A 28,000-nucleotide genomic window follows, 5' to 3' on the forward strand; every position below is an offset into this window, starting at 1 on the left:
ATGCATGTCATGGTCATTAAGGCTAGTTATTGAAAAAAAAAACTCTTCCTTTTGTCCTTCTCGACAGGGGCATATCTTGTTAATATTGTTTCTTTGCATCATTGTGTCGTTCGCTCTGAGTCAGTCCTTGCCAAAAAAAAGCAAGAAAAGATTTCAAAATTTGCTACCAGCTTTTCAGCTGCACAAAGTAAATTTGGCCAGCACACTCGGTTGTTACAGGCAACATGCCTTGAGATTCATGCAAAGGCTCCCCCCCCAAAAGACTCTTATCAGCCTACTTAGCTAAAGCAAGCAAAGATAACCTCAAGGTTAATCAAGGATTCTCTGTAGTACCGAACAAGGACTATAGTGTGTGCACATCGTGCAAAAGACACTTCCAGTTGTGATTCTCTCTGACAGACAAATTGCTCCAAAAGCAAAAGCCATTCAAGATATCAGAAAAGGTTATCCAAGAAAAAAATCTCTTTTCCGAGATACATCTGATTGAGCCGCAAATTCAAATGGTACTGAGTGTGAAACAATCAGGATTGATGTAGAGCAAAAGTCTCTTGAGACCGACTCAAGCTGGTTGAGCAAAAGCCAAGCTGCCCAAGACTCAAGGCCACAAACCAACCACCACTTTCAAAACTGACAAAATTTTCTTTGTTTGAAACAGGAACAAAGCAGTACAAATGGTTCAAAAAGGGGGGGGGGGGAAGAAAGGAAAAAAAATAAAGAAAAGAGAAAAAAAGAAGAGAAGAGGAGAGCCGACACAGGGAAGTTTCTCAAATCTTTGCCTTTATTTGTCTTGCTAATGTGCATAAAATATTTTCATTGCACTCACATTTTTCCTCCTAGGATAAAAAGCCCTAGTCTGATGGATTTTCTCCAAATAAAAATCTTAGTCTGATGAATTTTCTCCTAGGATAGAAATCTTAGTCTGATCAAACTTTCTCCTAAGATAACAAAAAAAAAGGACCTAGTCTGATGAATTTTCTCCTAGAATCGAAATCTTAGTCTGATGAATCTTTCTCCTAAGATAGAAAACCTAGTCTGATAAATTTTCTCCTAGGATAGAAATCTTAGTCTGATGAATTTTTCTCCTAAGATAAGAGCCCTAGTCTGATGAATTTTCTCCTAGGACAAGAAATCTTAGTCTGAAAATCTTTCTCCTAAGATAATAAGAAAACCTAGTCTGGTGAGCTTTTTTCCTAGGATTAAAATCTTAGTCTGATGAATCTTTCTCCTAAGATAACAAATTAGAAAACCTAGTTTGATGAACTTTCTCCTAGGATAGATGTCTTAGTCTAATGAATTTTTCTCCTAAGAAATAAAAACTTAGTCTGATGAATTTTCTCATAGGAAATTAAAAAAAAGGATGTCTCAATTAAAAAAAGTTATTTATTCATGCCTTTGAAAAAAAGCATTGGGGCAATTTGTTTAAAAGAATGATTTTCTATAAAAAATTGATTTTTTTTAAAAAAAAGGAAAAAAACAAAAAAATCATTCTTTGTTCATTTTAGCATGGGTACACAATTCAGTAGTCTCATTTTCCAATATAGGGTCTTCACTCCCTAGTTGATGTCAGCATAACCTGATGTCAACCAATCCCTAGTTGATGCCAGCATAACCTGACGCCAACATAGGGTCTCCACCCCCTAGTTAATGCCAACATAACCTGATGCCAACATAGGGTCACCACTCCCTAGTTGATGATTTTTCAATATAGGGTTTCCAATCCCTAACGAATTTTATTTTTTTTAGATATAGGGCCTCCACTCCCTAATCTCTTTTTCCCAAGGATACACAATCCTGACTTTTATTGCTTTAAATAATGAAGTAGTATAGAGTTTTGGTTACAAATAACTCACGAAGTTTTCCTAGTGAAAACTGGGGCAGAAAATTTTCGTTCGTTTATTTGTTTTGGTGTCTGAGCAGATTTTACCTCGAGACACAATGTTAGAGATGACCAAAAAAGAGGTCTCAATCCAGAATAAAAAAAGAGAAAAAAGAAAAAAAAAAGTGAATCCAAAATGCAGAAGCAGATGAAAGATGTGAAGTGCTCAAGACATGACTGAAGTCCTAAGCACAACATTCCCTGTTCTTATCAGAAAAAGTCGTAGAAGAATGAACAAGCACCTCCAGCTAACAAGCAGCAAGGCTCAAATCAAAAGTCTGCATGAAGAACCATTCAAGACTCAAGATCAAATTTCAGAACAAATATAGATAGGAATCTTGTAACTCATAGCTAATAGGCTTGTTTAGTTCCTTTAGATTTTGGTTTTTTATTTAATAACAGGACCACGGACCGGAGCCTCGACGGAACCACACTCGACTCTCAACTCATCACTCCGTCATTCTCTCTGAACTACACGCGACCTGATTCCCTTATAACCCGTGATATGTAGGCTGTCCAAAACCAGGACTCGGTTGCACTCTCTTCTCTATTCTTTGTTTCTTCCCTTTTGAAAATAGTGTGGTAAAAATTAGTCACGTGGCTCACCTTGTCTTTGCCTGAAAACCCTTCATGTTTCCAAGCAAAGAGGGGCATGTGCTGAGCACTTAATTGTTGACTACATTTGAATTTTTCATTACTTTTTAGTATGTAAATATTTGCTAAGTTTAATCTTGATATTTTAGCCGTTATTTCATGTTTTAGTAGGTTTATTTGATAAAATTAAAAACCAACAAAAAGATTTACATTTTTAAAGTGTTAAATATTGTTATTCTTGCAAAGAAAAGAAAATGAACAAAAATATATCTTTTCTCCTAATCTTGATAAATTAGTATTTTCATTTAATTAGTATTTTGCCTCGCCACTTTTACTTGATAGGAGTAGTAGTTTATTTTGTAGTTGCATATCTTTTAAAAGAAAATCACAAAAATAGTCTTGTTCTCATTAGGATCTTAAAATAGGATTAATTTTTATCTCTCGACTTTTCCTTATTTTGCAGTAAGATTAATTAACACTCTCCTGTTTAGTTTTTCTTGTAAGTTGAGATCTTTTTTGTTAGCTTGTTAGTCTTCTCTTTCGTTATGAATTTTTCTTGCATTTTGTCAAAAGTTAAAAAGAAAACAAACCATATGTGCACATGCATATCATAAAATATGGGCAGACTTGCGTAACAAAATTCACATGGTCAAAAAGTTTCTTATCCTTTTCGTACATATATGCAGTTACCAAAATAGGAATATTCCTTGCCTATATTTATTTTTTTTTGTCCCATATTTTTGGTATTTGATCCGCATATACCCTTTTCATGATATATCTTCTCATTCACTCTATACATGCATAGGATTCCCTCACCCGTCCAATTTTTTTCATCATCCTTATCCTTAATTGGGTCTCACGCGTACATGACCCGACCCAAAAACTTTTTCTTTGTAGCCAAGCACACATATTATATGGAGTGTATAAATATATCTTGGGGATATCTAAAAGTGAGGAGGAACCCTAGAGCCCTAAAGAAAGAAAAAGTTGTGCAGCAGCTGATAAAAAAATGCAGTAGCAAGAGCTAAAAAAAACCCAGCTTCATCTCCCTCAAGAACACCTGCTAATCACCATTAAAGCATTCTAAAATCAGCACCTAAAACTCGACAAAATACATCCATTTTTACCTCAAGTCCACCCCAAAATACAATAGAAATCCAAGCCGAAAAGGAGCAGCAAAACCAGTTTTAAAACCTCCAAAATCCAGCCAAGAACTCCAGCAAAGCTTCAGCTCGAAATCGGGCTTCCGACGAATGGTTCCGGTAAGTTTTGAGGTTCCGGTGCGGTCTTCGGGTGGCGGGTCTGTTTGTTTTTAGGTTGTCGGCATGCCTTTCCTTGTATGCTGACCAGAGGCTCTTGCAAATACAGAAGCTAATTAAAAAAAAGGTTTATTTCCTTTATTATTTTCTGCATTTTTATTTTTTTAAAGTTGTTACTTTATTCAGCCATCAAATATGTGTGACCTTAATTTGCCTGATTGGCTTTCTTCCTATTGCCTCTATTTTGCCATCTTTTAGTATGTTTCAGCATTGTTAATATTTAGTGTTGATCTGAAGATTAATTAGTTTTGTTTTGAGTGATGAATTCGTTAGTGTAGAATTAAATTTATTTGGGCTTGATTATTTTATTGGTTGTATTCATGTGGGCCATATGGTATGTCTTGACATAATGGGTTGTATAGTCTAGCTAGAAGTAGACGTAGCTTTGAACATGAGACAAATTAAATTTGAAATAAATCAAAGTACGCGTTTGCGCGACTTTGGCCAAACAATCTTAATAATAATAAAATGTTATTAATTGTGTATCGTTCGCGTGACACGAGTACGATTTAAAAATAAATACTTGTAGAAATGCTTTTAGGCGTGGTTTTTAAACTACTATCGTGATTGTGTACATGTTCGCGTGTCGCGATTTTGATTTTTTCAAATAAATTGAAGGTATGCGTTCGCGCGACTTTGACCAAACTTTTTCTTAAATAAACTAAGTGTTAGGAATTGTGTACACATACGTGTGACATGATTCTTGATGCACCAAATTAGATAAGTATACCAACACGTAACTCGATAATTCTTTCAAGTACTTAAGAGTTGTAAAAGGCAAAATACACATATGTTCTAAAATAAGTAATTAAATAGTTAATTAAGCCAGGTAAGATTAAAAGTGATCGTGCTAAAACCACAAAACTCGGGAGTGCCTAACACCTTCTCCCGGGTTAACAGAATTCCTTACCTAGTTTTTTCTAGTTTTGCAGACTTTAAACGAAATCAAATTTTCCTCGATTTGAGATTTAAAATAAACCGGTGACTTGGAACATCATAAAATTATTCCAAGTGGTGACTCTGAATTTATTAAATAATCTCATTTCAATTAATATCATTTTAATTGGAAAAACTCCATATCCCTTCAGGAAAAAGGAGGTGTGACAGAGAGTATTATAAGTGCATGGCGAGACAACTTAGAGTGTCTCGCCTCATGATCGGTCACTGACATCTGACCCTACTGGAGCTGCTCAAACTGAAACCGCAACTCTTCTCTCTGAGAGGGTGGATTATACATATCCAAGAAAAAATGTGTAACTGATCCCAAGTCAATGGAGGAGAACTTGCTGGTCTGCCAAGAAGATAAGACTGCCACCATCTACGGGCCCTGCCCTCCAGCTTGAAAGTAGTAAAATCCACCTTGTGGGTCTCTAATATCCTTATATTGTGCACTATGTCCCTACACCAATCAATAAAGTCCTGGGATCCTCATGTCGCTCACCTCCAAAGACAGGAGGGTGTAGCCTAGTCCATCTGTCTAATAGCTTCTACGGCTCGCCGGCCGCAGTTGGTCGGGGCTCAGGTACTGTAATGACCCGGCCGGCCGTTTTGAATAATACAATCTTGTTTCCCCTATTTACTGCTAAATTTATGCTTTACAATTGTTATGTGACTTGTCAGGGTAATTGGTTAGGGTCCGGTGAGATTTTTGAAATGAATTGAGACACTTAGTCTCCAAGAAGAAAGCTTAAGTTGAATAATTTGACCGGAAGATGAAAATGTGTAAACGACCCCAAAATGAATTTTTGATGATTCCAATAGCTCCGTATGGTAATTTCGGGATTAGGAGTGTGTCCAGATATTTATTTCGAGGTTCGTAACTAAATTATGCTTGAAATGGAGAAAATGAGAAATTTAAGTTTGGAAGTTTGACTGGGGAGTTGACTTTTTGATATCTTTGGGTCGGAATCCAGTCCTAAAAATTTTTCTAGCTCCGTTTTGTCATTTATGACTTGTGTGCAAAATTTGATGTCAATCGGACTTGATTTGATAGGTTTCGGCATCGAATATAGAAGTTGGAAGTTCTTAGTTTCATTAAGCTTGAATTGGGGTGTGATTCGTGGTTTTAGCGTTGTTTGATATGATTTGAAGTTTCGACCAAGTCCGTATCATGTTTTAGGACTTGTTGGTATATTTGGTTGGGGTCTCGGTGGACTCGAGTATGTTTCGAATCATTTTGGGCTACTTTGGGTGCTGATTTTCTGATATCTGGTGTTGTTCTTCGCGTTCGCGAAGAAGAATTTGGCCTCTGGAAGTTTGTTCTTCGCGTTCGCGAAGAAGGAAATCTCGATTGCATAGGTCTGACTTCGGAGGCTCATATCTCACAATCTATAAGGAATTTGGAGATAATCCAAACATGAAAGTTATAGATCTTTGTGTTTAGTTTTCAGAAATGTAAATTAATTGGCATTTAGATTTGTGTACAAAAAGTTATGGTAGTTACACTACAGTCTGTCCGGGGAGAGTTTGAAAATCTCTGCTGCACAGGGCTGACTTTGGAAGCTTATATCTCGCAATATATAATGATGACTCAGGAAATTAGCAACCTATGAAATTATAGCCCTTGGTGTCTAGTATTCAGAACATCAAACCATTTGTCATTTGGAGTTGTGTAAAAAAAATTATGGCAATTATACTAAAAGCTGTCTGGAATGAGTTTGGAAATCGCTGACGAGGAATTTGTTCATCGCGAACGCGAGAGGAGGGTCGCGAACGCGAAGAACAAACCCTGGGTAGCAGAATAAAGTCCAAATTCGTCCCATTCTTCCATTTTTGGACCAAGGAAGCTCGAGTGGGGCAATTGTTCGAGGGATTTTCAGAGAAAACAACGGGATAAGTGTTCTTAACATAATTTTTGATAGATTACTCGAATCCATTGTTGTTTTTAACATTTAATTGGTGATTTTAAGTTGGAAAAGTTTGAAAACTCTCTTGGATAGATTTGAGGATTTGAGGGTCGAAATGTTATCGGAATTTAGTAATTTTGGTATGGTTAGACTCGTGGTTGAATGGGTTGTCGGATTTTATGAGTTTCGTCGGATTTCGAGACGTGGGCCCCACGTGCGATTTTGAGTTAAATTTCGGATTTTGTTGGAAAATTAGTATTTTCATATGGAATTAATTCCTATAATTAGTATTGACTGAATTGAATTAAATGTGGCTAGATTCGGGTCGATTGGAGGCCGATTCAAGGGGCAAAAGCATTTTGGAGTAGGATTTTGCTCGGATTGAGGTAAGTAATGATTGTAAATGTTTGTCCTGAGGGTATGAAACTCCGAATTTCACATCGTTGTGTTATTTTGAGGTGACGTACACGTTAGATGACGAGCGTGGGGTCATGCACCATTGGGGATCGTGATTTAGTCCATCCAGTATGACTGTTTAACTGCGTATTTAATTGAAAATTATTTTCTATCATCATGTTTTGGGATGAATGCCATATTTGGGCCTCGTGCCAACTATTTTGGACCCTTAGGGGATTTTTACTACTATTCCTCATTGTTTTGACTTTATATTTGTATTCAGTCATGCTATATTCTACTGTTTTCATAACTCAACCATGTTTACTCTATTTTGACATCTTAAATGATAGTTTGGGTTGAGCATCATATTTTACTGTGTCCGAGTGGCTTTTAGAGATTTCTGACTAAGTAGGGCTGAGGGCCTGTGTTGTGAGGTTATTATGGGATCGGGTTGCACACTGCAGCAGTGTTATACTGATTTATGATCTTGAGGTTGAGGGCCTGAGTTGTTATGCCACGAGGTGGCTTGATATTGCACTTGGGCCGTAAAGGGCCCCTCCCGGAGTCTATACACCCCAATGAGCGCGGGTACGCTGAGTGAGTGATATATTGATTTTGCCACGAGATGGCTTGTTATTGCGTTTGGCCATAAGGGGCCCCTCCCGGAGTCTGTACACCCCCAGTGAGCACGGGTACCCAGTGTGAGTAATATAATGTAGCCCGAGAGGCTGTTGTTGTTTCATATTGTTGCCCGAAGGGTTGTTCTTGATCCACGTTTGGCCCGAGGGGCGGTTCTTGATTCTTGTTATGCCTGAGGGGTTGATTACGAGTGATTGTGAGGTAGCCCGAGGGATGGTTCTGTTGATATTATGCCCGAGGGGCGGTTTATGGTACATGTTTTGCCCGAGGGGCAGTCTACATTTTATATCATTTTTACTCACTGTTTTATCACTCGTTTGAAACTATTGAAAGTTATTTTCAAAGGCTTTTACTGAACTGAGCTTGATTTATGAAGTAAATAATTTATGTACTGTGTTGGAAATGTCTTGCATTTGTTATAGCGTGTTGACGTGGCTTACGTGTTTTCTTACTGCGCAGCTTTCATTTACTTTTATTACTTACTGAGTTGGCGTACTCACATTACTCCCTGCACCTTGTGTGCAGATTCAGGTAGTTTTGAATCCCGTAACGGGTGTTGATTGCTTAGTGGCAGAGTCATTGGAGTTAGCAAGGTAGTTGCCCGACGTTTGCAGCACTGTTATTTCTCCCTCTTTTCTTCCTTAGACTGTATTTAGTACATTTCTAGACTCTTTGTTGTATTCAGATCTTTGTAGATGCTCGTGACTTGTGATACCCCGATGTCGGGCTTGTATATTTATTCTGCACTAGTTGTTTAGACTTATATTATAAGATTTCTTCTTAATTAATGACTTAAAAATGACTGTTATAGAAAAATAGTTAGATTTGGGAATTATGTCGGCCGGCCTAGTTCCACGATAGGTGCCATCACGACCGAGTCGATTTTAGGGTCGTGATAGGTACGACTGCTGCCACTGGCTAGGCTCCGCCCACGGTACCTCGTGCCTGGGGTCTGATATACAACAGTTGTATGCCTAGGAGCCTGAGCAGTAGGGGTCTGTGCTCCCCCTCCAATCTGAGATGTGGCTGGGTCTGCTGGAAATAAATCAGCCCGGGTCATAGTGTCTATGAACTGTAGCATACGGCCTATGACCTCCTGGAAGCCCGGTGCTGACATAAAATCTACCGGGGCTGGCTCTTCCGCAGGCATCTAGCCCTGCTCCTCAATAATAGAATCCTCTACTAGATTCGTTGGTGGAATAGCTGGAGAAACTCTGGGATGTCCTCGTCTCCTACCTCGGGCTGGTGCCCTCCCTCGGCCTCTAGCAACATGGGAAGTAGCTCCTCCCGGGTCTGGAATATACGTTGTACGCGTTCTCACCATCTGTGAGAGAATAAAAGAAAGATACTTAGTATAACATTAATTGTACGATAGGAGATGAAGAAAGAGTAGTTTCCTAACAGCCTATAGCCTCTCGAAGACTCTATTAGGCCTGCTCATAACTTGTGAGACCTACATGACCTAGTACTCTGATACCATGTTGTCACGATCCAAATTCTCCTTTAGGCCGTGATGGTGCCCAACGTTACCGCTAGGCAAGCCAACAGTGAACTAACCACATGATTATTTCTTTTAACATTTTAGAAATAACTGATTTTTAATTTGTGCATAAATAAAAAGTAAGAATGTTATAAAATGAGAGAAAAATATCCAAAATCATCATGTGTCTACTAGTATAATTTTCAAGACCTGGTGCCACAAGTGTATGAGCTACTAGAAGAATATATAAAAGAATACTAAACTACTATCTGAAATGAAGTAGACAGAAAATAAATGCAACAGGAAGACTTCAGGTGCTGCAGAACGGGCTTAGAAGGCAGCTCACCACGAAGTCTCGAAGAAATCAGGAGTGCGCGCCGAGTTGATAACCAGATGCACGTATCTCAGATCCTGCACGGGTGGTGCAGAAGTGTAGCGTGAGTACATAAATAACATGTACACAGTAAGTATCTAGTCTAACCTCGAAGAAGTAGTGAGAGAGGTCGACTTCGACACTTACTATAGGCTAAAATAAAAATACTAAAATTCTGAATAAGCATGGGGTATATAAATGATAATAAAACTCAATAACAAGAAAGAATAGACAATTGTTTCACCTATACTAAGTCCCAAATTAATTTTCATCATTTAATCTCTCAAGACAATGAAATAATATCGAATATAATTGGGCTCCAAGTATTAGTACGCACGAATTATGTTGAGGACGTAACGGCCCGATCCAAAAATACATATACATATACTATGTGCACCGCCAAGGGTCAAACGCCACAACCCATAGATGCATCTATTAACCGCCGAAGCGAACAACCCACTCCCATGAGAATAGTGGAATTTACCTCGCTCACGGAAAATACTTGCGACGCGAGTGAATATAGATTTCTCAAAATTATCATAATATTGTTCAATTCTTTCCAAAAATAAGGAATCTAAACTTGTAACTTTAAATCATAAAATCCTCAATCTCAGCTTTTATTCAATAAAATTAATAAACATAATCAAATAACGGTGTCAACAAGGCATGGTGTAAACCTAAGACTACCCGGACATGAGCCTAATTAGTGGCTACGTACGAACTCGTCACCTCGTGCGTACGTAGCCCCTACAAATAGAAGCGTATGTTAATTCAATTCACATATGGGGTTACTTCCCTCTTACAAGGTTAGAAAAAGAGACTTACCTCGTCTCAAAGCTTAGTTTCCGGTCCACAATTGTGCTTTAAACCCTCAACTCGGTGCCAAACGACTCGAAACTAGTCAAATATTATATAAAATAATCAATACATGTCCAAAAGTTCATATCCTAACTATTAAAGTGATTTTTCAACCCTAATTGAAGAATTCCTACAATTCACCCCGGGCCCACATGCCCGGATTTCAGAAATTTTTGAAGAAAGTTGTTACCCATAATCTAATGAACTCAAACATATAATTTTCACTCAATTCCATAACCATTTTCTTGGTCAAATCCCATTTTTATCAAAAATCTAGGTTTTCCATCTAAACTCATGATTTCACAAATTTTACATATTAAATCTAGCCATAATCTATGTATTTAACTCACATTGTGTAGAAATTACTTACCTCAAAGTGTTAGGTGAAAACCCATCTCTAAGAGCTCCAAAATCGCCCAAGGAATGAAATAAATGAGCTCAAAAATGTCTAAGTCCGGTATTAAATGAGGTTCTACCTCCAACGGTTTTCGCTTCTACGGACCTGGGGCCGTATCTGCGGCACCGCACCTGCGGAAAAGATATCGCAGGTGTGGTCCTAGCCTAGACTGGCTGGCTCCACTTCTGTGGACCACTGGGCAAATGTCCAAAGCCGCTTTTGCAGCCAAGAGTTCGCACCTGCGGCTGGCCAAGCACTGGTTCGATTGCACCTGGAGCTGGGAGCTTCAGCTGTTTCTCCCAAGTTCCAACTTGGTCCGAGCCTCGTCCGATTAGCATCCGGGCTCCTAAAGCCCCGCTCGAACATACTAACAAGTTTGAAATCATAAAACGGACTCGCTCGCACCCTCGGAATGCATAAAACATCAGCAAAACTAAGAATCGCACCAGAACCAAATTGAATCAACTTAAAAACTTCAAGTTCTTCAAACTTACTCCGACCGCGCCGAAACATACTTAAACTGCTCGGAATGATACTAAATTTTGCGTGCAAGTCTTAAATCACCTTATGAAATTATTCCTGATCTCAAAATCATAATTGGACCTCGATAACACCAAAACCTACTCCAAACCAAATTTAAAGAATTTTAAATCCTTCAAAGAGCCAACTTTCACTTTTAGGTGCCAAAACGCTCCTGGGTTATCCAAAACCCGATCCGAATATACACCCAAGTCCAAAATTATTATACGAACCTATTGGAACCGTCAAATCCCGATTCCGAGGTCGTTTACTCAAAACATTGGCGAAAGTCAAACTTAGCCCTTTTTTGCCAACCTAAAGGAACCAAGTGTTCCGATTTCAACCCAAACCCTTCCAAATCCCGAACTAATCATCCGCACAAGTCATAAAATAGTAAAAGTACATACGGAAAGTCTTATTTAGGGGAACGGGGTTCTAGAAAGTAAAACGACCGATCGGATCGTTACACTAATTCTTATATTTTGTTAGCTCCTTGACTTTTTAGTTAGGAGTTCTTAATGATGTATACATGAACTTATTTCTTTCTCTCTCTCTCTTTTTGTACTCAATTGCATCCTCGTTGTTGAAATGAAATCTTATTTTAATTGTTAAAAATTAAAAAAAAAATTAAAAAAAAAAAAAGTAAACAACAAAGTAGTAATGTTCTATCCATGAATTACATGAAAATGGGAAGCAAAATCTGAAGAAAAAGATACATAGACAAAAGTTGCAAGAAAATATGAGAGTCAATTGAGATTTGCGAGATTAAAGAGGGTAAATTTGCTATTAATGAAGAGTGATATTATCAAATCACGAAAACTACATATTAATTCTCTAGTACAGCACTATATATATACATATACTAGTTTCTGGCACGTGTATCCCATATCTATACATACAAACTTTTTAAAATGAAATAATTATTATCAAAACCTATATGTGATGATTAATATGGAAATTAAAGTAGAAAATTACAAGCTCAAAATGATGAATAATAAATGGCAAGAATTAAAATTCCTCAATGTTTTTTCAAAAACGTTAGTTCAAGAGGTTTTTGCTTCTAACTATGCAAAATTATCAAATCTCAGTATGATTTAAGATTAATGTTAAAAAATGATTCAAGAAATAAAAGAATAGGGGTATAAATATCAAAGAGCACATCCAATCCTTATGGCATAAACATAATGCAAAAGAAAACATGAGACAATAGTAGTACAAATTTTAAAAATAGTAAGAAAATTTAGAATATGTTGTTCCTTTTAAATTTGTTTGCCATGCATGGTGAAAAAAAGGAGTCGATCAATTGCTCGCCATGTTAAAATTTTGAAGAGACTTACTCGAATCTCCTATTCGATTGAATCATTATATTCCCTAATCTTCATCATACCACATTATAACTCGTTAACTAAAATTAACCATGCTACATATTCATGATAATCAATAAATATACCAAATTCATCCAGCATACATATATCTCCGGAAATTTAGATATTAGATTGTTAAAAATTCAAAATAAAATTTATTCTTAAATAAATCAACAACATTCCTAGGTAGTATATGATATTATTCAAGGGTTACTTTATGCAAAAAGTAGATGCTATGGATCAAAGTAGATGCTATGGATATTTAAAATATTTCGATTAAAAAAAAAAGATCTTTGACGATTTCAAGATATTCAAATAAAATTTCCTCTCACACCTAATATATCAAATAAATGTACATATTATTAACACACACACACACAAAAAAAAAAAAAAAAAAAAAAAGAGGACACTACTTCATAGTACTAAATAGCAATAGGAAGTGCTTTCTAGCCCAAATGTGCATAACCATAATATGTACATTTCATGAATACTCATAGAAAGTAACAAAAAAGGAAATTAACTTACTTGAGTTGATACTTGTAGAGGATTTGGGTGTTGCAGGAAGTGAACATGCAAGCCTATTAAAACTTACAAATTTTGGTACGGGAAGTAAAATATTTCATGTGATTCCAAAGTCCATTTATATAAGTTGATGGTTGCTTTGAATTTAATTGAGTATTTAATGACCTATGATTTTCTTCAACGGATGGGATATATATATACATACACACACATCATTATCAATTTTATTGGATGTCTGTTGGTTTTCTGCAACCGATGAGATTATGCATTAACTTGACTGACATTGTTTAGTAATTGCTCTACTCATTAAAGTGTTTGAAATGTTATTGCAATTTTGAACGTAGAAGAAATAAACTGCTCAAGCTGAGAAAACCAAAGGCCTTACTAAAGGCTAACATTTCAATATGGGCCCACATTTGTCCCATTTTAGTTTATTAATTTATTTTTTGTTTTATTAGAATTACATTAAGTGCTTGAATGTAGACACATAAATTTCACACTAATCTTCGCAACTAATTAATTAATTAATCATTTAGGGGTAGAGGGAAAATTCACTATTTGGTACAAAAATATTACAGGAGTAATGATTAGATTAGGGATAAGATGTCTATTTTGGTCTTTTAAGTTTCACTTTAGGCCTTCCCACTTATAATATAGTATGATAAGTTTCACTTTAGGCCTTCCCACTTATAATATAGTATGACGATTCATGTTGTGAAGTGACCCTTGAGAAACCCTTGTTATAAATTGTGGCCTGTCAAGGTTTTCTGATTTGTCCCATTGTTCTTTCCGTCCTTAAAAAAAATACATGCAGTTTGAAGTCTGTAGGGAACTGTATTTAAAATGAGCAATTTATATAATTTCTTTTAAAAACTATGCATTATGAGTAACACCATGTCTGGTTATTTACAGAACAATTTTTGTATCTATGTAGTATTTACGAATCTGTTGATCAGTTTTTCTAAAGAAAAAAAAAAGCCAAAAAGCTATACAAGAATGGATAAGCATATTTGAGAATGTAGATAACTCCAGCTTTCCTACTACAGACAAATTAAGAATTAGCACAGTAAAACCTCAACCTCCATCTATTTTCTTAATATCACTAGAACGGAGAGGCCCCAGAGTTTTGACCTAGCAGTAAGAGCGCAGCGTATGATATGCGGTTTAGACGCACATCACAAGTTCAAACATTGTCAGACGAAATCCTGATATTTAAGTGAAAAGGGTAAAGGAGTGGATCCTTTATCCACCGAGTTTAGACCTACTAGCTGGCCCTCAGGGATTTCTGGGTTATCAAAAACACAAGACTAGACACAAAAATGTACTGCCCTATAATGTCTGTCTACATTAGCAATGGAATTTTTTCTATCACACCCTCTGATCACCCCTTAACCATCCAGTCATAATAGCCTAGTTGAAAATGTGAAAATTGGGCATGAGTTTTCATGTCTTGTAAGAAAATTGAGTCTTGAACTCCTTTTCAAGTTGTTCCCTAGTTTCTGTCTTTGCAGCCAACACAACATCATCAAGGAAACCTCTCTGAGGAAATTCTTCGGGTACAAGACTTCGATATATCTCAAACTGCTCGTTAGCTTCTTTCTTCTTGTCCAACAAACTGTAGACTATTCCCTGCCACCAAGTCCCGAAAAGGGTCAGATTCGAGAACAAGTATAGCTGAGTTGCCTGCACTATAAGCTCTAATATTTCCGAGTATTTTCAGAACACATGCATTAACACGTTAATCAGAGTTAATTACAATCAAGAGCAAAACTTGCTGCATATGCATGACACGTGCTTATTGCCTAACCAATGCATCTATCTTTCCTCTCTGTGCACTACACTTGCTTCGCCATATATTGCGATCCATTTAATTAGTGCTATTTTTTTGTTGCCGATCTCATAACATATGACCGTTGCTATCAGTCTCTAACCTTGATGAAATTACAAGATCAATTATGAAAAGCTCTAAAGCTTTTCAATGGTCCCATTTGAGTCAAGAAGGATGGCAAGTAACAATTTAGCAAAAAGTTTACGCTGATTAAGAGAGCTACAATTTGCTTATTCTTTAGATATCCTTTTAGAAAGCTCACAATTCAAGAAGAACGCTAAGGCTTATAAAGTAATATATGCAGAGGAAAAATAGAACATAAATTACCTGGCACAGATAAGGCCTGAAGTCTCTTGGGTTCTCTTTAACAAGATGTTGAAACTTCTGTAAAGCCTCTTCTAATTCACCCTGCACGACACGAGTGAATGTAAGAGAGGAGTACTAGGCTGAACAATTTTGTATCCTCCTTTTAATTTTTATGGCTATATAGGCAAGAACTAGCAATTGGTTCCTCTGAGGCTCTGACTATCAAAATATTGAGCATGAGACTTGCAGGAAAACTCTCCCTCTCCAGTTTTCAACTAACGTTACCAAATAAGAGTAGTTGGTGCTATCACGATCTTCACTAGCAAAAGTAACCTCATAACTTAGCAAAGATAACATAATTGTACAACCTATTACCTGCAAAGCAAAACGAGACGAGCATGCAACCTGCCACAGTTTCACTATTTACCCAACTCCGCCCTCTCTCTCTCTATCTCTCTCTTCTAATCTAGTCATTAGTGTTAAACTCTAGGGATATCCAACGTTATTACTCCATTTGTCCCACTTCATGTGACACACTTTCTTTTTTAGTTTGTTCCAAAAAGAATAACACCTTATTATATTTAGAAGCAATTTAACTTAAACTTCCCAATTTATCTTCAATGACAAGATTTTGTAGTCATAGAAATTTTTAATAGCATGTTCTAGAGCACAAGTTTCAAAATCCTTTTAATGGCATGTTCTAGACCACAAGTTTCAAAATCCTTTCTTTCTTTCTTAAACTTCATGCACAGGCAAACACTGTCACATAAATTGAGACGGAGGTAGCATTATAAATCAAACAAAGGAGGCATCTCTGTTATACTTAATTGTATCAACTTAGGCACAAGATGTTACTGTAGACAAACTACAAAAGATACAGGGTTGAGTATTCTTGTGATGTAATAGATAAAAGTCACTCTAAAGAAACCAAATTTGGCAGGTATACCACAAGCCATTACCTTAACGACATGCATTTGTGCGACTAATATTTTTATGTTTCTCTCTTCGTTGACTCTTTTTTCCCGACGAGCAACTTCTAGAGCGTCACTCAGCATCTCAAAAACAGCAGGACCTTCAAAGTTCTTGTGCATCACCATTGCTAAACCCTGGAACAATTCAATGCATAGATAAGGTCAATAAGCAAAACTTATAATCATTGACAAGGTTAAAAGAGTATGAATTCCGAGAGTTACACATAATGCGTACAACTTCTAAGAGAGGTCATGTGCCATCACGAATGGCAGGATGCTAAGTAATTCAAACATGGAGAACATTACATTAATTATGATTGACAAATATTTAACTGTGGCTCAAATACTTAAAACCCGACATCATGCGCATTCCATATATCTAGTTAAGATAAATCTCATGACTTGATCAATACATTACATCCTCAGTGACAGTGGAACCTTCTAGTTCTCAACAAAATACTTTTAGTGGTGTAGGGGCCAGCTTCTGCGCACCTCGACTAATTCCACTAGATACATGCTACCTCCACCAACAACAAGTATTTGGTAATTTTATCCACCAAGGCTTGGACAAATCGGAAGAAATCACCTAGTGTTTTTGCCTCCACTGTGAATTGAGCCTGAGACCTCATGGTTCCCAACCCACTTCATTGACCACGAGGCCACACCCTTGGGCGTAATTATCAACAAAATACTACTTCCATCAAATTTCTTAGTGCCCTCACTTAACACAGATACATGCTTGATTCTGATTACTTACAATGTTCACGCCATATATGTTTATGTCTACAGTGTTCTCCTCCTCCACGCTGCAAATTTGTAGCTATCCTTTAAAGAATTGTTTCTTCATTCTAATGGCAGTGCTATTTTGAAAATGACATATGATTGAAGTTCAAAATATTCGTGTCTCAGGCTAGCATTCACTGCAAGTATAACTGGATATCCTACTTGAACGCATAGTAAACATTAAGTATCCAAGCTTAGACAACACCATAGATTGAATGACAAATGTCGAGCTGCGCTCCTCAAAGAAACTTGATTTGTATTTTTAAACCATTGTGTCAAAGCTTTCCTTATATGAAGCATCATAATAGTCCTCATGCAAGTTCACAATTCTAAAAAAAACACGAGTTTCTTAAGTAACGATTATTCGTTACATCAGGTAATGCCACTAGTGTTCAGAACATGGTTAGCACCACCAGTAAGCGAACAGGCTTCTGAAGCAATCATTCTTGCTCATGCACATCTTTATCATTCTTCAGTTTAGCAATAACAAAGTCGAAAACAAAATCACATCAGTGGGATCCAAATATTGCTGTTTCTACAGAAATAACCAGTCTAAGAAGGTGACCTGAAGAATTCAAGAGAAAAAGAGGATTTTTCTGCTACTGCATGATTTATCCATTCGAAAGCAGTTTCTTATACAATCTTCCCGAATTTATTAGGCTTCAAATGCAGTTGCATATGACTTTCCCAAATATTAATGAGTCAAGTAAAACTGTTTGTGCCATGGCAATTGGCATCCAAGCCAACTACAGGATCCTTCTGTTTAGTCGTCACAGAATATCAATTAACAATGAGGCATTGCTCAATTACCGTCTGGATAACTGATAAAGAAAATGGATACCGTATCCCATATCTATCGTGAGAGAGTAAAATTTCCACATAATTTAGATTCTAGAGTCCATGTTCGACCTTCAAACCATAACAAAATATCCAATTACTAACTTATTGACATTCTCCACTGTAATGCAGAATTCAACAGTTGATCAAAACTATATGAAATGATTGACTCGACGGAGCTGTATCCATCAAACCACCCCAAGTAACAACAAACAATAAGGGAAAAAGAACATATAGTGATTGTTAGGTCTGCCATATATATGTAATGCTAAATAACATGGCTCACTGCACAAAACTCATCACAAGACAAGATATCATATATCAACTCTAGATTTTGACACTCAACAATGTTCTATAAGCAACCAATAACATCATCTTGAATTACTCGAAAATTAAAACAGGTATTTCCTAATCCTCTTCAGTTCAAACATGGTATCTAAGAGTTTTCTGACTACATCAAAATAGCAGTAAAACACATAAGATTTAGGGAACATACATGCAAAGCTCTGAGCAAGAGAGGCCTCTGCTTCAAAATCTCCTTGAACAAACTTTTAGCCTTACTCAGCTGCCCCGTCATCTCATAGCAAAGAGCCTGCAAAAGCCTCCACTCCATTTCTCTAGGCTGGACTTCAATAAGCTTCTCCACATACTTCAAAGCCTCTTTAGTCTTCCCTTTCCTCATTTTCACATTAACAATAGTCTTCAAAGCCTCAACATCTCTCTCATTCTTCTCCAATAACTTCACATACATCTCCTCTTCTTCCTCACTATTATCTTCTTGGGTCTCAAAAACACTACTTTCTTGAACTGGTCGTGACACTGACACTGCATTCTTGGCCCTTAAACCCATAAACAAGAATGACCCAACAAGTAAAATGACAATTTTTTCACTGAAAAACTTGGGAATTTCTTTCTGGGGTTTCCAAGAACAAGTTAAAACTGGTGAATCTTGGGGTTTGGAGGTTGCTTGGAGTTTGGGGTAAAGAGTGCTCAGGGTTTTAGGACTGTAAAGTAAAAGGGTTTTGAGGGGGTTGTATGAAATGGGGTGGTGAACAAGTTTTGGGTTGTGATTATTGAGGGTTGTCGAGTGTAGGCAGAGTGGGATTTTGGTGGCAGATGAAGTCACCATTTTTTAGCAAGCAAGAAAGATTGTAGTGGCACGCACTGTAGAAGAAGAAGAAGAAGAAGCTGCTTAGAAGAACAACATCAAGAAAAGGGGAGGAGTACCATGTAAAAGTTCTGTCTAGCTCGTACTTGAATTATTATCAAAAACCTCCAAAGGGTTTAAGAGGATAGAATAATTAGATGCTTGATACGCTTCTCCAATAATTATAAATTTGACAGGCCATTGGCCCTTTCTATTTCCCAAGTATAGTTTTAGACTTTAGAGGGAGAAGAGTTCCACTTTTGTCATTTGTTTATAAAATTCCCATTAAAGTGTAATGATATTCGAATCATATTAAATTGGATTACACAATCATAGGCAACGAGAAATCTTAATCTATATTATGAAATAAAATTGTCTTATTTCAAATTGTATTCATCCACGGAGTATTGACAAAATATGAGACCTCTCATCCAAAGGCTAATTTATGAGTTAAACTCTTGTTGCTCCCAAAAGCACATGCAATTATACGTAGCCATACAAATAATATAGAATTGTAAGTCCAAATATCGTATTCACATGGACTTGTGATTAGCTATTTACTAAATTAAACTAAGACAGATTAATCTATTCAAGCGATTTTCTAAAGTGTGATTATTTAACTAAAGTTAATCTAGAGTAACAAACTAGGCGATTACAGAAAATAAGTCGGTAAGCTTACAGACGAATTCAATGGGAAAATATTCTAGAGCTATGGGTTAGCTAACAATCATGTTGAGTCTTCTACCTAAATTGTCTAATTAATTTATCTAGTTTATTGGTTGACACAGTTAATATTCCTCGTAGTATTCTCCCGAAGTACTACTCGCCTATTCAAGCTAACCTAACTGGTATATTCCTATGGAATTAGGATTAACAAGAACACATTAAAAATTCATGTATAGTAACCAAGCAAGGCGATTAGGTATATCCCTATCCTAACCGCAAATTTATTCCCGATACTCAGGTTCAAGATCTTGCTCTACTCAATCTTATATGCAATATAGAATTCCCTCTCCCGAGTTCAGTCCTAGATTCGTAGATAGTATTCAATTGGTAGTCAAGCAATCAAATAATCAAGTGCAAGATTGAATAAATAAAATAATATGATAAAATAATAAGAACAATTCAAGCTTCAAACTATAACGTTTATGTAGCACCCACAACTCTAGAACTAAAAAACTATAAAGTTAAAGGAAGAGAAGAGAAGAAAAACTAGTTAGAAGTCTCCTCTCAAGCGTGGTTTGTGTTCCCTCACGTGATTCTCCTTCAAAGTATGTTCGATTCCCTCAGAAATATGCTAGCTCCCCTCAAAAATAGTTTTAGAACCCTTTTTATACATGTTGGGGACGTGTAGGGTTGAAATCCCCATGTCCCAGCCAACTTAGGAAAAAATTTGCCCTCCAGCATCTCGCTTGGCGCTTGGCGCCAACTTGGACACTGAACTTCTTAGCATGCTTTCAACGGCGTTTTGGTTGGTGCCTGGAGCGAACCTAGGCACAAAACTAATACTTCCTCCAAATTCTTCCGTTTTTACTTTAATTTAGATGCAAACCTTCAATATCACTTCCAGTTTACTCCTACATATCAAAATACCAATAAAATAGCTCAACTCATTACAAATATACATTAGAACAACAATGAATAGAGCAAAATGTGAGGCGATTCATATACAAAATACATGCTTGTGGCCGAACATCAACACCCAACACTTAAACTCTTGCTTGTCCTCGAGCAACCTTAACTTTACTACCTAAACCACACAACTTGAAATACTACATCACGGGGGAGCATGTGACCATTAAGCACACTATACCTATGACTATGGTTGATAGCAACAATTAAGCTAGAGCATATGCAATCACATACACTTCCTCTTTACTTATGTCATTCTTCAAAGGAATTATTCACAACTAAGGTAGCATGCTCTTAATAATCCTAACCTAAAAAACCGACTCAATATCACAATGCACTCATGTCTTGAACACCCAACATCATAGAGAAGTCTAATAACGTTACATATCCCTCGTGAAACCATGTGCCTTCACAACAAGAATAAGAGAGTAAGTGGAATCCACACATTCGAATCTTATGATCAAATATAATTTAAGCGCTCACATATATCAAAAACAATCTCTCACTCTCACAAAGAAGTCACATTGATAAGCTGGGATTTTGACTACTTATTAGTGTCTTTTTACTTTTGTTTTAGTCCAAAAGTGTTTAATTGTATTCCCGAAATCTGATGAAACATTAATTGCAGGAGTATTGGAAAATGAGCCACAAAGATGAAATTTAACTCAAGAAGGAGTGATCTGATGATAGCATCCTAGGAAACTTAAATCTATTCAAGGACAAGGATGAAGCTTTGGAATCTCAAAAGGGCCTTTAACAAGATCTCAAGCTAAAAAGCTGCAAAACAAGGTCATTGGACTTCAGGAGCGATCAAAGAAGTTGTTAGTTGAGAGGAAGAGCTTAAGGATAAAGTATATGAGTTATCTAGGTGTTATAATTATTTTATGGCCCAAATTCATGTCAAAGAAGAGGTGGATTAGATTCCAAGAAACATCCTCTGAAGAAAGTCCAAATCAGGCCACTGTAGGACAATTTTGGCATATAAAATGTGTCCAAACTTGCAGCCATAAAGTCCTACATAAAACCACATTTTTAATAGCATAAAAAGGACTTGCTTGATGTCCAATGAGGGTAAAATAGGTGTGCTAGATGTTGAGTGCAAGTTGGTGCCAAGTTGCTTGCAGATTTCCTTCAAGATTTCCAAGATTCTATCCAAGATTGGTTTGAGACTTATTCCCATATATTTTAGGACTATATTTATTGTTTTCCTAGTTAGTTAAGGTTATGTTTCCTTTTCCTAAGATCTTTGGAATTATTTTCCAAGAATGACTTGGGTTTTGCTTCCTAGTATTTTCCTTTTTCTAAGGTAGTTGGTCTTGTTGTCCAAAGTAGTTTAGGACTTTATTTTCTTTTTTTTTATTACAATTTTGTGAACCCCTTTCTATGTAAAGGAGTGTCTTCTTTGTTTTTAGACTAAGATTATTCAGATTATTATCAATAAAAATTATGAGATTTTTCTTGCATTCTTGTGTGTGCCTACTCTTAGATTTATTCTTCAACCTTCAAGACTCAACTTAAGGTGGTAAGATGAATTCTTCAAAATCTTATATCACTTCTAGGTATTCAAGAAAGGTGATAAGTTTAGGCTTATTTTTATTCTTGTTATTCTAAAGGGTCGGGTTTCACAATCTATCTCTTGTTTTTAATTCTCTACCAAAGGCGATTAGTTGTTTGTTAGCTAATTGTTGTTGTTAGGATTCAATTGCAAGAACAGACTTCTTGAATTCAAGAAACTCTTTCTTGAATTTAATCTATCTTTAATTTTTGTCTTCTTTTTTGTTTCTTTATTTTCTTCTAGCTTATGCATATTTCTTGATTTTTCTTTACTAATTCTTGAATCCCCTATCGTGTTGTTATCATCTGAACTCAAGGACAAAAATCAGGCAAAAAGGCTCAAGTGCGAACCGCAGAATTTCATCTGCAGTCATAGAATGTGAAGGAAGTCTGTCAGAGTCCAAGAGCAATGTGCGGCCGCAGAAGCTACATCAGAGCTAAAGTTCAGAGAGTCACCACTTCAAGCCTAAAAGAAATGTGGACCGCACAATTATTGTGCGGCCGCAGAAGTCAGCCACGCGGCCGCACTCAGAATTGTGCGGTCCGCAGAAGGGCCCTTGCGGCCGCACTCAGATTTGTGCGGACCGCAGAACTTGAGACATGCGGCCGCATTCCCGAATTGTGCGGCCACAGATCCAGCTCCTATCAAGAATGAAGAATTGTGCGGCCCCAGAAGCTCAGAAAGGGCATTTTTGTCCAAAATTTTCAGCTTTGTATAAATAGACTAGTTTCACAAAATTAGATCAAGTTTTGAAGATTGGAACTCCTATAACTGTTTTTCTTTACTGCTTTAGGCATCTTTATCTTACTTTGGTGATTTAACATTGGATTTTTATCTTTTAATCTTTGAGTATGAGTTTTATCATCTTTTCTTCCTTATTTTTCTTCCATACCCGTTATGAGTAGCAAGATTTTTAAATAGGGTTGTGACTCAACCCTAGTGTGTAAACCTAACAGGTGTTTAAATTATGGCTTGTTTATGGTTGGTGTTTATTATTTAGCCTTGTTCTTGTTTTTACTGTAGAATTAATGGTTGCAAACATTAGTTCATGCCTATTTGACTTGGTCTCTACTTGAGAAAGAGAGACGTAGTCTAGAAAAACTTGGCTAACAAGAATTTGGGATGAAATTAAGAGATTGATAGTCTCAATTAAAGGGTTGAACCTAGAGATAGTAAAATCTCACTTGAGCATTTTATCAACTGTTAGGTTCAATACCCATTTGGACTTGAGAAAGCCAAATTAGGCAAAACCACTCTCTTACCGAGAGGTATTGAGTGGGTAATTGAGTGTTGATAGCTATAATATACTCCGACCAACAAAACAAACTTTAAAGTTTACAACTTGTTGGGCAAACACCTAGGTGAGGCCATAGCCCTAGGCCTTTTATCATATTTGAAAACAACAACAAAAACAAAATTTCTTAGTCTCAATCATTTGTATTGCAATCTTAGTTTACATTTAGACCTGGAAACAACCATTTTTATGGGCAATCCAGATACTTCACGTGCTTAGCCCAAATATATACTACTTTATCCCATTCATATAGCTCCATGTGAAATTCGACCTCGACTCCTAGCTGGGTATTACTATTGCATCGACCTTTTCATAACCTCGAATAGAGGCGTGATTTGGACGAGATTAACTTTTGGCGCCGTTGCCGGGGAGTTAAAAATGGATTTAGCTATATATTTGGTTTGGTGTGTGAATTGTCTTCTTTTCCTTCCGGGTTACTAATCGTGTTTGTGAAACAATTGTTGGTGAAACAATGAATCTCAACAATAATGATCCTCTTGGAAACATGCCTATGGGGGATGTGGACGTGGAAGATGACCAAGTTGAAGAGGTTCCTCTTGAACCTCAAGCAAATAGACGAGGTCGACCGCCTCAAGACAATGTTTCCGTTCCACCCCCACCTATACCAAGAGTGGCTCCACACCGGGTGATGCCGAATGAAGGGTATGCAAATGCTATTGTCCCGCCCCGTATTAGGGCGAGCAACTTTCAAATCATGAATGTAATGCTCACATTGCTAGAGCAATGGGGATTCTTCACCGGGGCTCCGAGTCAAAATGCATACAAGCACTTGAAAGGGTTTCTAGACACTTGTTGGGGGAGTAAACAGACAAACGTCTCCGAGGATGCTTTAAGGTTGAGGCTATTTCCCTTCTCTCTACGGGGGGGAAAGCCTTGTATTGGCTAGAAAGATTGCCAAACCATTCCATCCATACATGGGATGAATTGGCGGAGAAATTTATTTCTAAGTTCTTTTCTCCCGGGCATATGGCTACTCTTAGAGACGAGATTCTAGCATTCAAACAAGAACCCAACGAGCCTTTGCATGTAATATGGGAGAGGTACCGAACAATGGTCAAAGAGTGCCCCAATAATGACATGACAGAGGATATGATTTAACAAACTTTCTATAGGGGGGTCAACACTACCAATCAATACGTGGTCAACCAACTTGCCGGTGGAAATTTCATGACAACGCCATAGGCGGAAGCCTGTGAGATCTTAGATGAAATGGTGGATACTTCATCAACATGGAAAAGTAGAGCAAATATTCCTTAAGGTGACCCAAATGTGATTCACCTACATAAAGAATTGCACGATCATGGGCAAGCAATTGCCGAGTTAACCACCGCAATGAATCAATTAGCCAAGGCTCAACTTCAACAAGTGCAAGGTCCTAAGCAAATCAATGCCAATAAGAGAAGGCAAAAGGGTCCACAAGTGCAAAATCGTATGGAGAATTATGTACAAGATTATAGTGGGTTTGATCAAGATGAATATTACAATGAACAAGAGGAGAAAGTACAATATGCCAACAACTTCCAAGGGCAAAGAAACAACTCTCAAGGTCCGAATCAACAACAATGACGACCTCAAGAAAATTAAGAAAATTGAAATTCTAACAACCAAGGTAATTGGAATGGTGGTAACAACCTAGGGAATTGGAACAATTAAAACAATCAAGGAAATTGGAATGGTCAAAATAACCAAGGCAATTGGAGTGTAAATAGTCAAGGACATTGGGGAGGCAATAACCAAGGGGGATGGAACAATAATTAAGGAAATCAGGGGTCGGGCTTTCAAAGGCCCCCGATGTATCCACAACCAAGCAACCCGCCTCCTTATCCTTCCCATGGTCCAAGCTATTCCGACAATAAGATGGGACAAATTGAGAACATGTTCACACAAATGATAGAGAAGAATGCCGACTTTAATGCTCAACTAGCCTCTCACAACACTTCAATTCGCAATTTGGAAGTTCAATTGGGGCAAATCTCGCAAGCTTTAAACACTTGTCCTAAGTGTGCACTATCAAGTGACACGGTGGTGAAACCAAAGGGTGGGAACAACACGGGACATATCATGGCCGTTACTACAAGGAGTGGAAAAGGTGGGGGTGCAACCACCTTAAATCAAAGGAAAATTACGGATGATGAACAAGTGGTACAAGAAGATGAGATCCCGGACAATGAAGTGCAAGCAAATGATGAGGTGAGAATTGATATTGATGACAATGTAGAGGAAACTCATGAGGAAATGAACCCGTCTAGGGAGCACATTGTTGACATACCGGAACTGGTAGTGCCAAAGGCTAAAGAACCAATGTTGAGGCCTCCTCTTCCATATCCTTAAAGGCTAGCCAAGCAAAATGGAGAGAACCAATTCAAAGAGTTCATTGACATGATAAAGAGTCTATCTATCAATGTGTCATTGGTTGTAAAACGCTTTGGAGCAAATGGCCGGTTATGCAAAGTTCATGAAGGACTTGGTGAAAAAGAAGAGGTCGATGAATTGTAAAACTATAAAGATGACTCAACAAGTGAGTGCAATTGTTCACTCAATGTCTCCTAAATTGGAAAATCTCGGCGCTTTCACTATCCCTTGTACCATTGGAAGTGCCGACTTTGCTAAAGCTCTTTGAAATCTTGGGGCAAATATCAACTTGATGCCCTATTCGGTTTTTAAGACTTTCGGAATTGGGCAACCAAGACCCACATCTATGAGATCACAAATGGCGGATTTTACCATGAAGAGACCGTTGGGTATCATTGATGATGTGTTGGTTCATGTTGATAAATTCATTCTCCCGGAGATTTTGTTATTCTTGAATGTGAGGTTGGCTATGAGGTGCCGATTATTCTTGGGAGACCTTTCCTTGCTATGGGGAAGGCTCTAGTTGATGTTGAAGCCGGAGAGCTTTCTTTCCAGGTTGGTGAAGAAAAGGTGGTTTTCCATGTGAGAAAATCTATGAGGCAACCCACTAGCAATGTGGTGTGTTCTTTTGTGGACTTGGTGACCAATGTAATTATTGATGAAATAAGTGTCGTGATGAATGTTGACGATACTTTGGAGGTCGTCATGCTCAATTGTGATGATGAAGAAATGGAGGGTTGCGTGGAATGTGTGAATGCTTTGCAAGGAATGGGTCGTACTCTTATGAGCCCCGCAAATTGTCCTTGGATCTTGAGAATAGAGCCACTCCTCCAACAAAGCCTTCAATTGAGGAGCCACCCATATTGGAGTTAAAGTCATTGCCTCCACATCTTCGGTATGAATTTCTTGGCCCTTCTTCTACTTTACCGGTTATTCTTTCCTCTTGTTTGACTAACATGTAGGTAGATTCTACATTAGCGATGCTACAAAAGAGGAAGAAGGCTATTAGATGGACATTGGCGGATATTCGGGGGATAATCCCCGCATTTTGCATCCACAAGATTAACTTGGAGGAAGGTGCCAAACCATCTATTGAATATCAAAGGAGACTCAATGAAGCCATGCAAGAGGTTGTCAAAAAGGAGGTCATCAAGTGGTTGGATGTTGGGGTTGTTTACCTCATTTCTGATAGTTCGTGAACTTCTCTGGTGCAATGTATCCCAAAGAAAGGGAGCATGAAGGTGGTCACCAATGGCAGAATGAGTTGATTTCTATAAGAATGGTGACCGGGTGGAGAGTGTGTATGGACTATCACAAGCTCAACAAAGTCACAAGGAAGGATCATTTCCCGCTCCCTTCCTTGATCAAATGCTTGATAGGTTGGTCGGTCGTGCTTTTGATTGTTTCCTAGATGGGTATTCTGACTACAATCAAATTCTTATTGATCTGGAGGATCAAGAGAAAACTACTTTCACGTGTCCTTATGGTACTTTCGCTTTCTCACAGATGCCATTTGGGTTGTGCAATGCACCAACGACTTTTCAAAGGTGTATGATGGCTATCTTCATGGATATGGTGGAGGATTATCTTGAAGTCTTCATGCATGACTTTTCGGTGGTCGGGGATTCTTTTGATGATTGTCTAGCAAACTTGGACAAAGTGTTGGCAAGATGTGAAGAAACAAATTTGGTGCTCAATTGGGAGAAGTGTCATTTCATGGTTGAGGAAGGCATTGTTTGTTACAACCCATATTCACCTACGTTAGTTCATGCCGTAAGGTAGTTGACATAAATCCATGAAGAGATTATCTTTAAGATGATAAGAAATTAATCCTATTGGTCTTAAATGATACAAGGGTGTATAAGGGTGGTTAACAAGTATTAGAAGTTAAATGAATCAAAAGGTCGTGTTTTAAGGTATTTGAATCATATAATATACGTATCATAAGTCTTGAAGTCAAACGAGTTATGAAACAAAAATCTACAAATGTTGTCGCAACTTAGGTTCATAGTTTTACTTAAACTTTAGGTCAAATGTTACTAAGTTACTTGGAATTACGGGGTTATCTACCACAAAATTGATGATCTATGA

The 28,000-nt window shown here is 37.4% G+C and overlaps 1 protein-coding gene and 1 long non-coding RNA gene across 2 annotated transcripts; one reads left to right on the plus strand and one right to left on the minus strand.

Annotated features, from left to right (window-relative positions):
- Positions 1–2,971: 2,971 nt before the first annotated feature.
- On the plus strand, positions 2,972–8,454 carry LOC107802118 (uncharacterized). Its single transcript, XR_001651771.2, has 2 exons — positions 2,972–3,856; positions 8,196–8,454. It is a non-coding gene; the product is annotated as an uncharacterized LOC107802118 (long non-coding RNA).
- Positions 8,455–14,170: 5,716 nt separating this feature from the next.
- Positions 14,171–19,177, minus strand: LOC107802119 (protein SLOW GREEN 1, chloroplastic). Its single transcript, XM_016625562.2, has 4 exons — positions 18,405–19,177; positions 16,277–16,423; positions 15,339–15,419; positions 14,171–14,812 (listed from the first exon to the last, which is right to left on the minus strand). Exons 1-4 carry the CDS (start codon positions 19,035–19,037, stop codon positions 14,627–14,629), a joined length of 1,047 nt encoding a protein of 348 aa, XP_016481048.1. The 5' UTR covers positions 19,038–19,177; the 3' UTR covers positions 14,171–14,626.
- Positions 19,178–28,000: the final 8,823 nt, after the last annotated feature.

The sequence above is a fragment of the Nicotiana tabacum genome, chromosome 11 (genome assembly GCF_000715075.1).
Source record: "Nicotiana tabacum cultivar K326 chromosome 11, ASM71507v2, whole genome shotgun sequence".
Classification (NCBI taxonomy): Eukaryota; Viridiplantae; Streptophyta; class Magnoliopsida; order Solanales; family Solanaceae; genus Nicotiana; species Nicotiana tabacum.

Excerpts from the sequence above, each read along its gene's own strand:
- LOC107802119 (XM_016625562.2), bottom strand. The coding sequence starts at position 19,037 with ATGGTGACTTCATCTGCCACCAAAATCCCACTCTGCCTACACTCGACA. Across the intron at positions 16,424-18,404 it reads TCTTGCTCAGAGCTTTGCAT|GGTTTAGCAATGGTGATGCA; the intron begins GTATGTTCCCTA and ends GAATTGTTCCAG. Across the intron at positions 14,813-15,338 it reads TCAGGCCTTATCTGTGCCAG|GGAATAGTCTACAGTTTGTT; the intron begins GTAATTTATGTT and ends ACTTGGTGGCAG.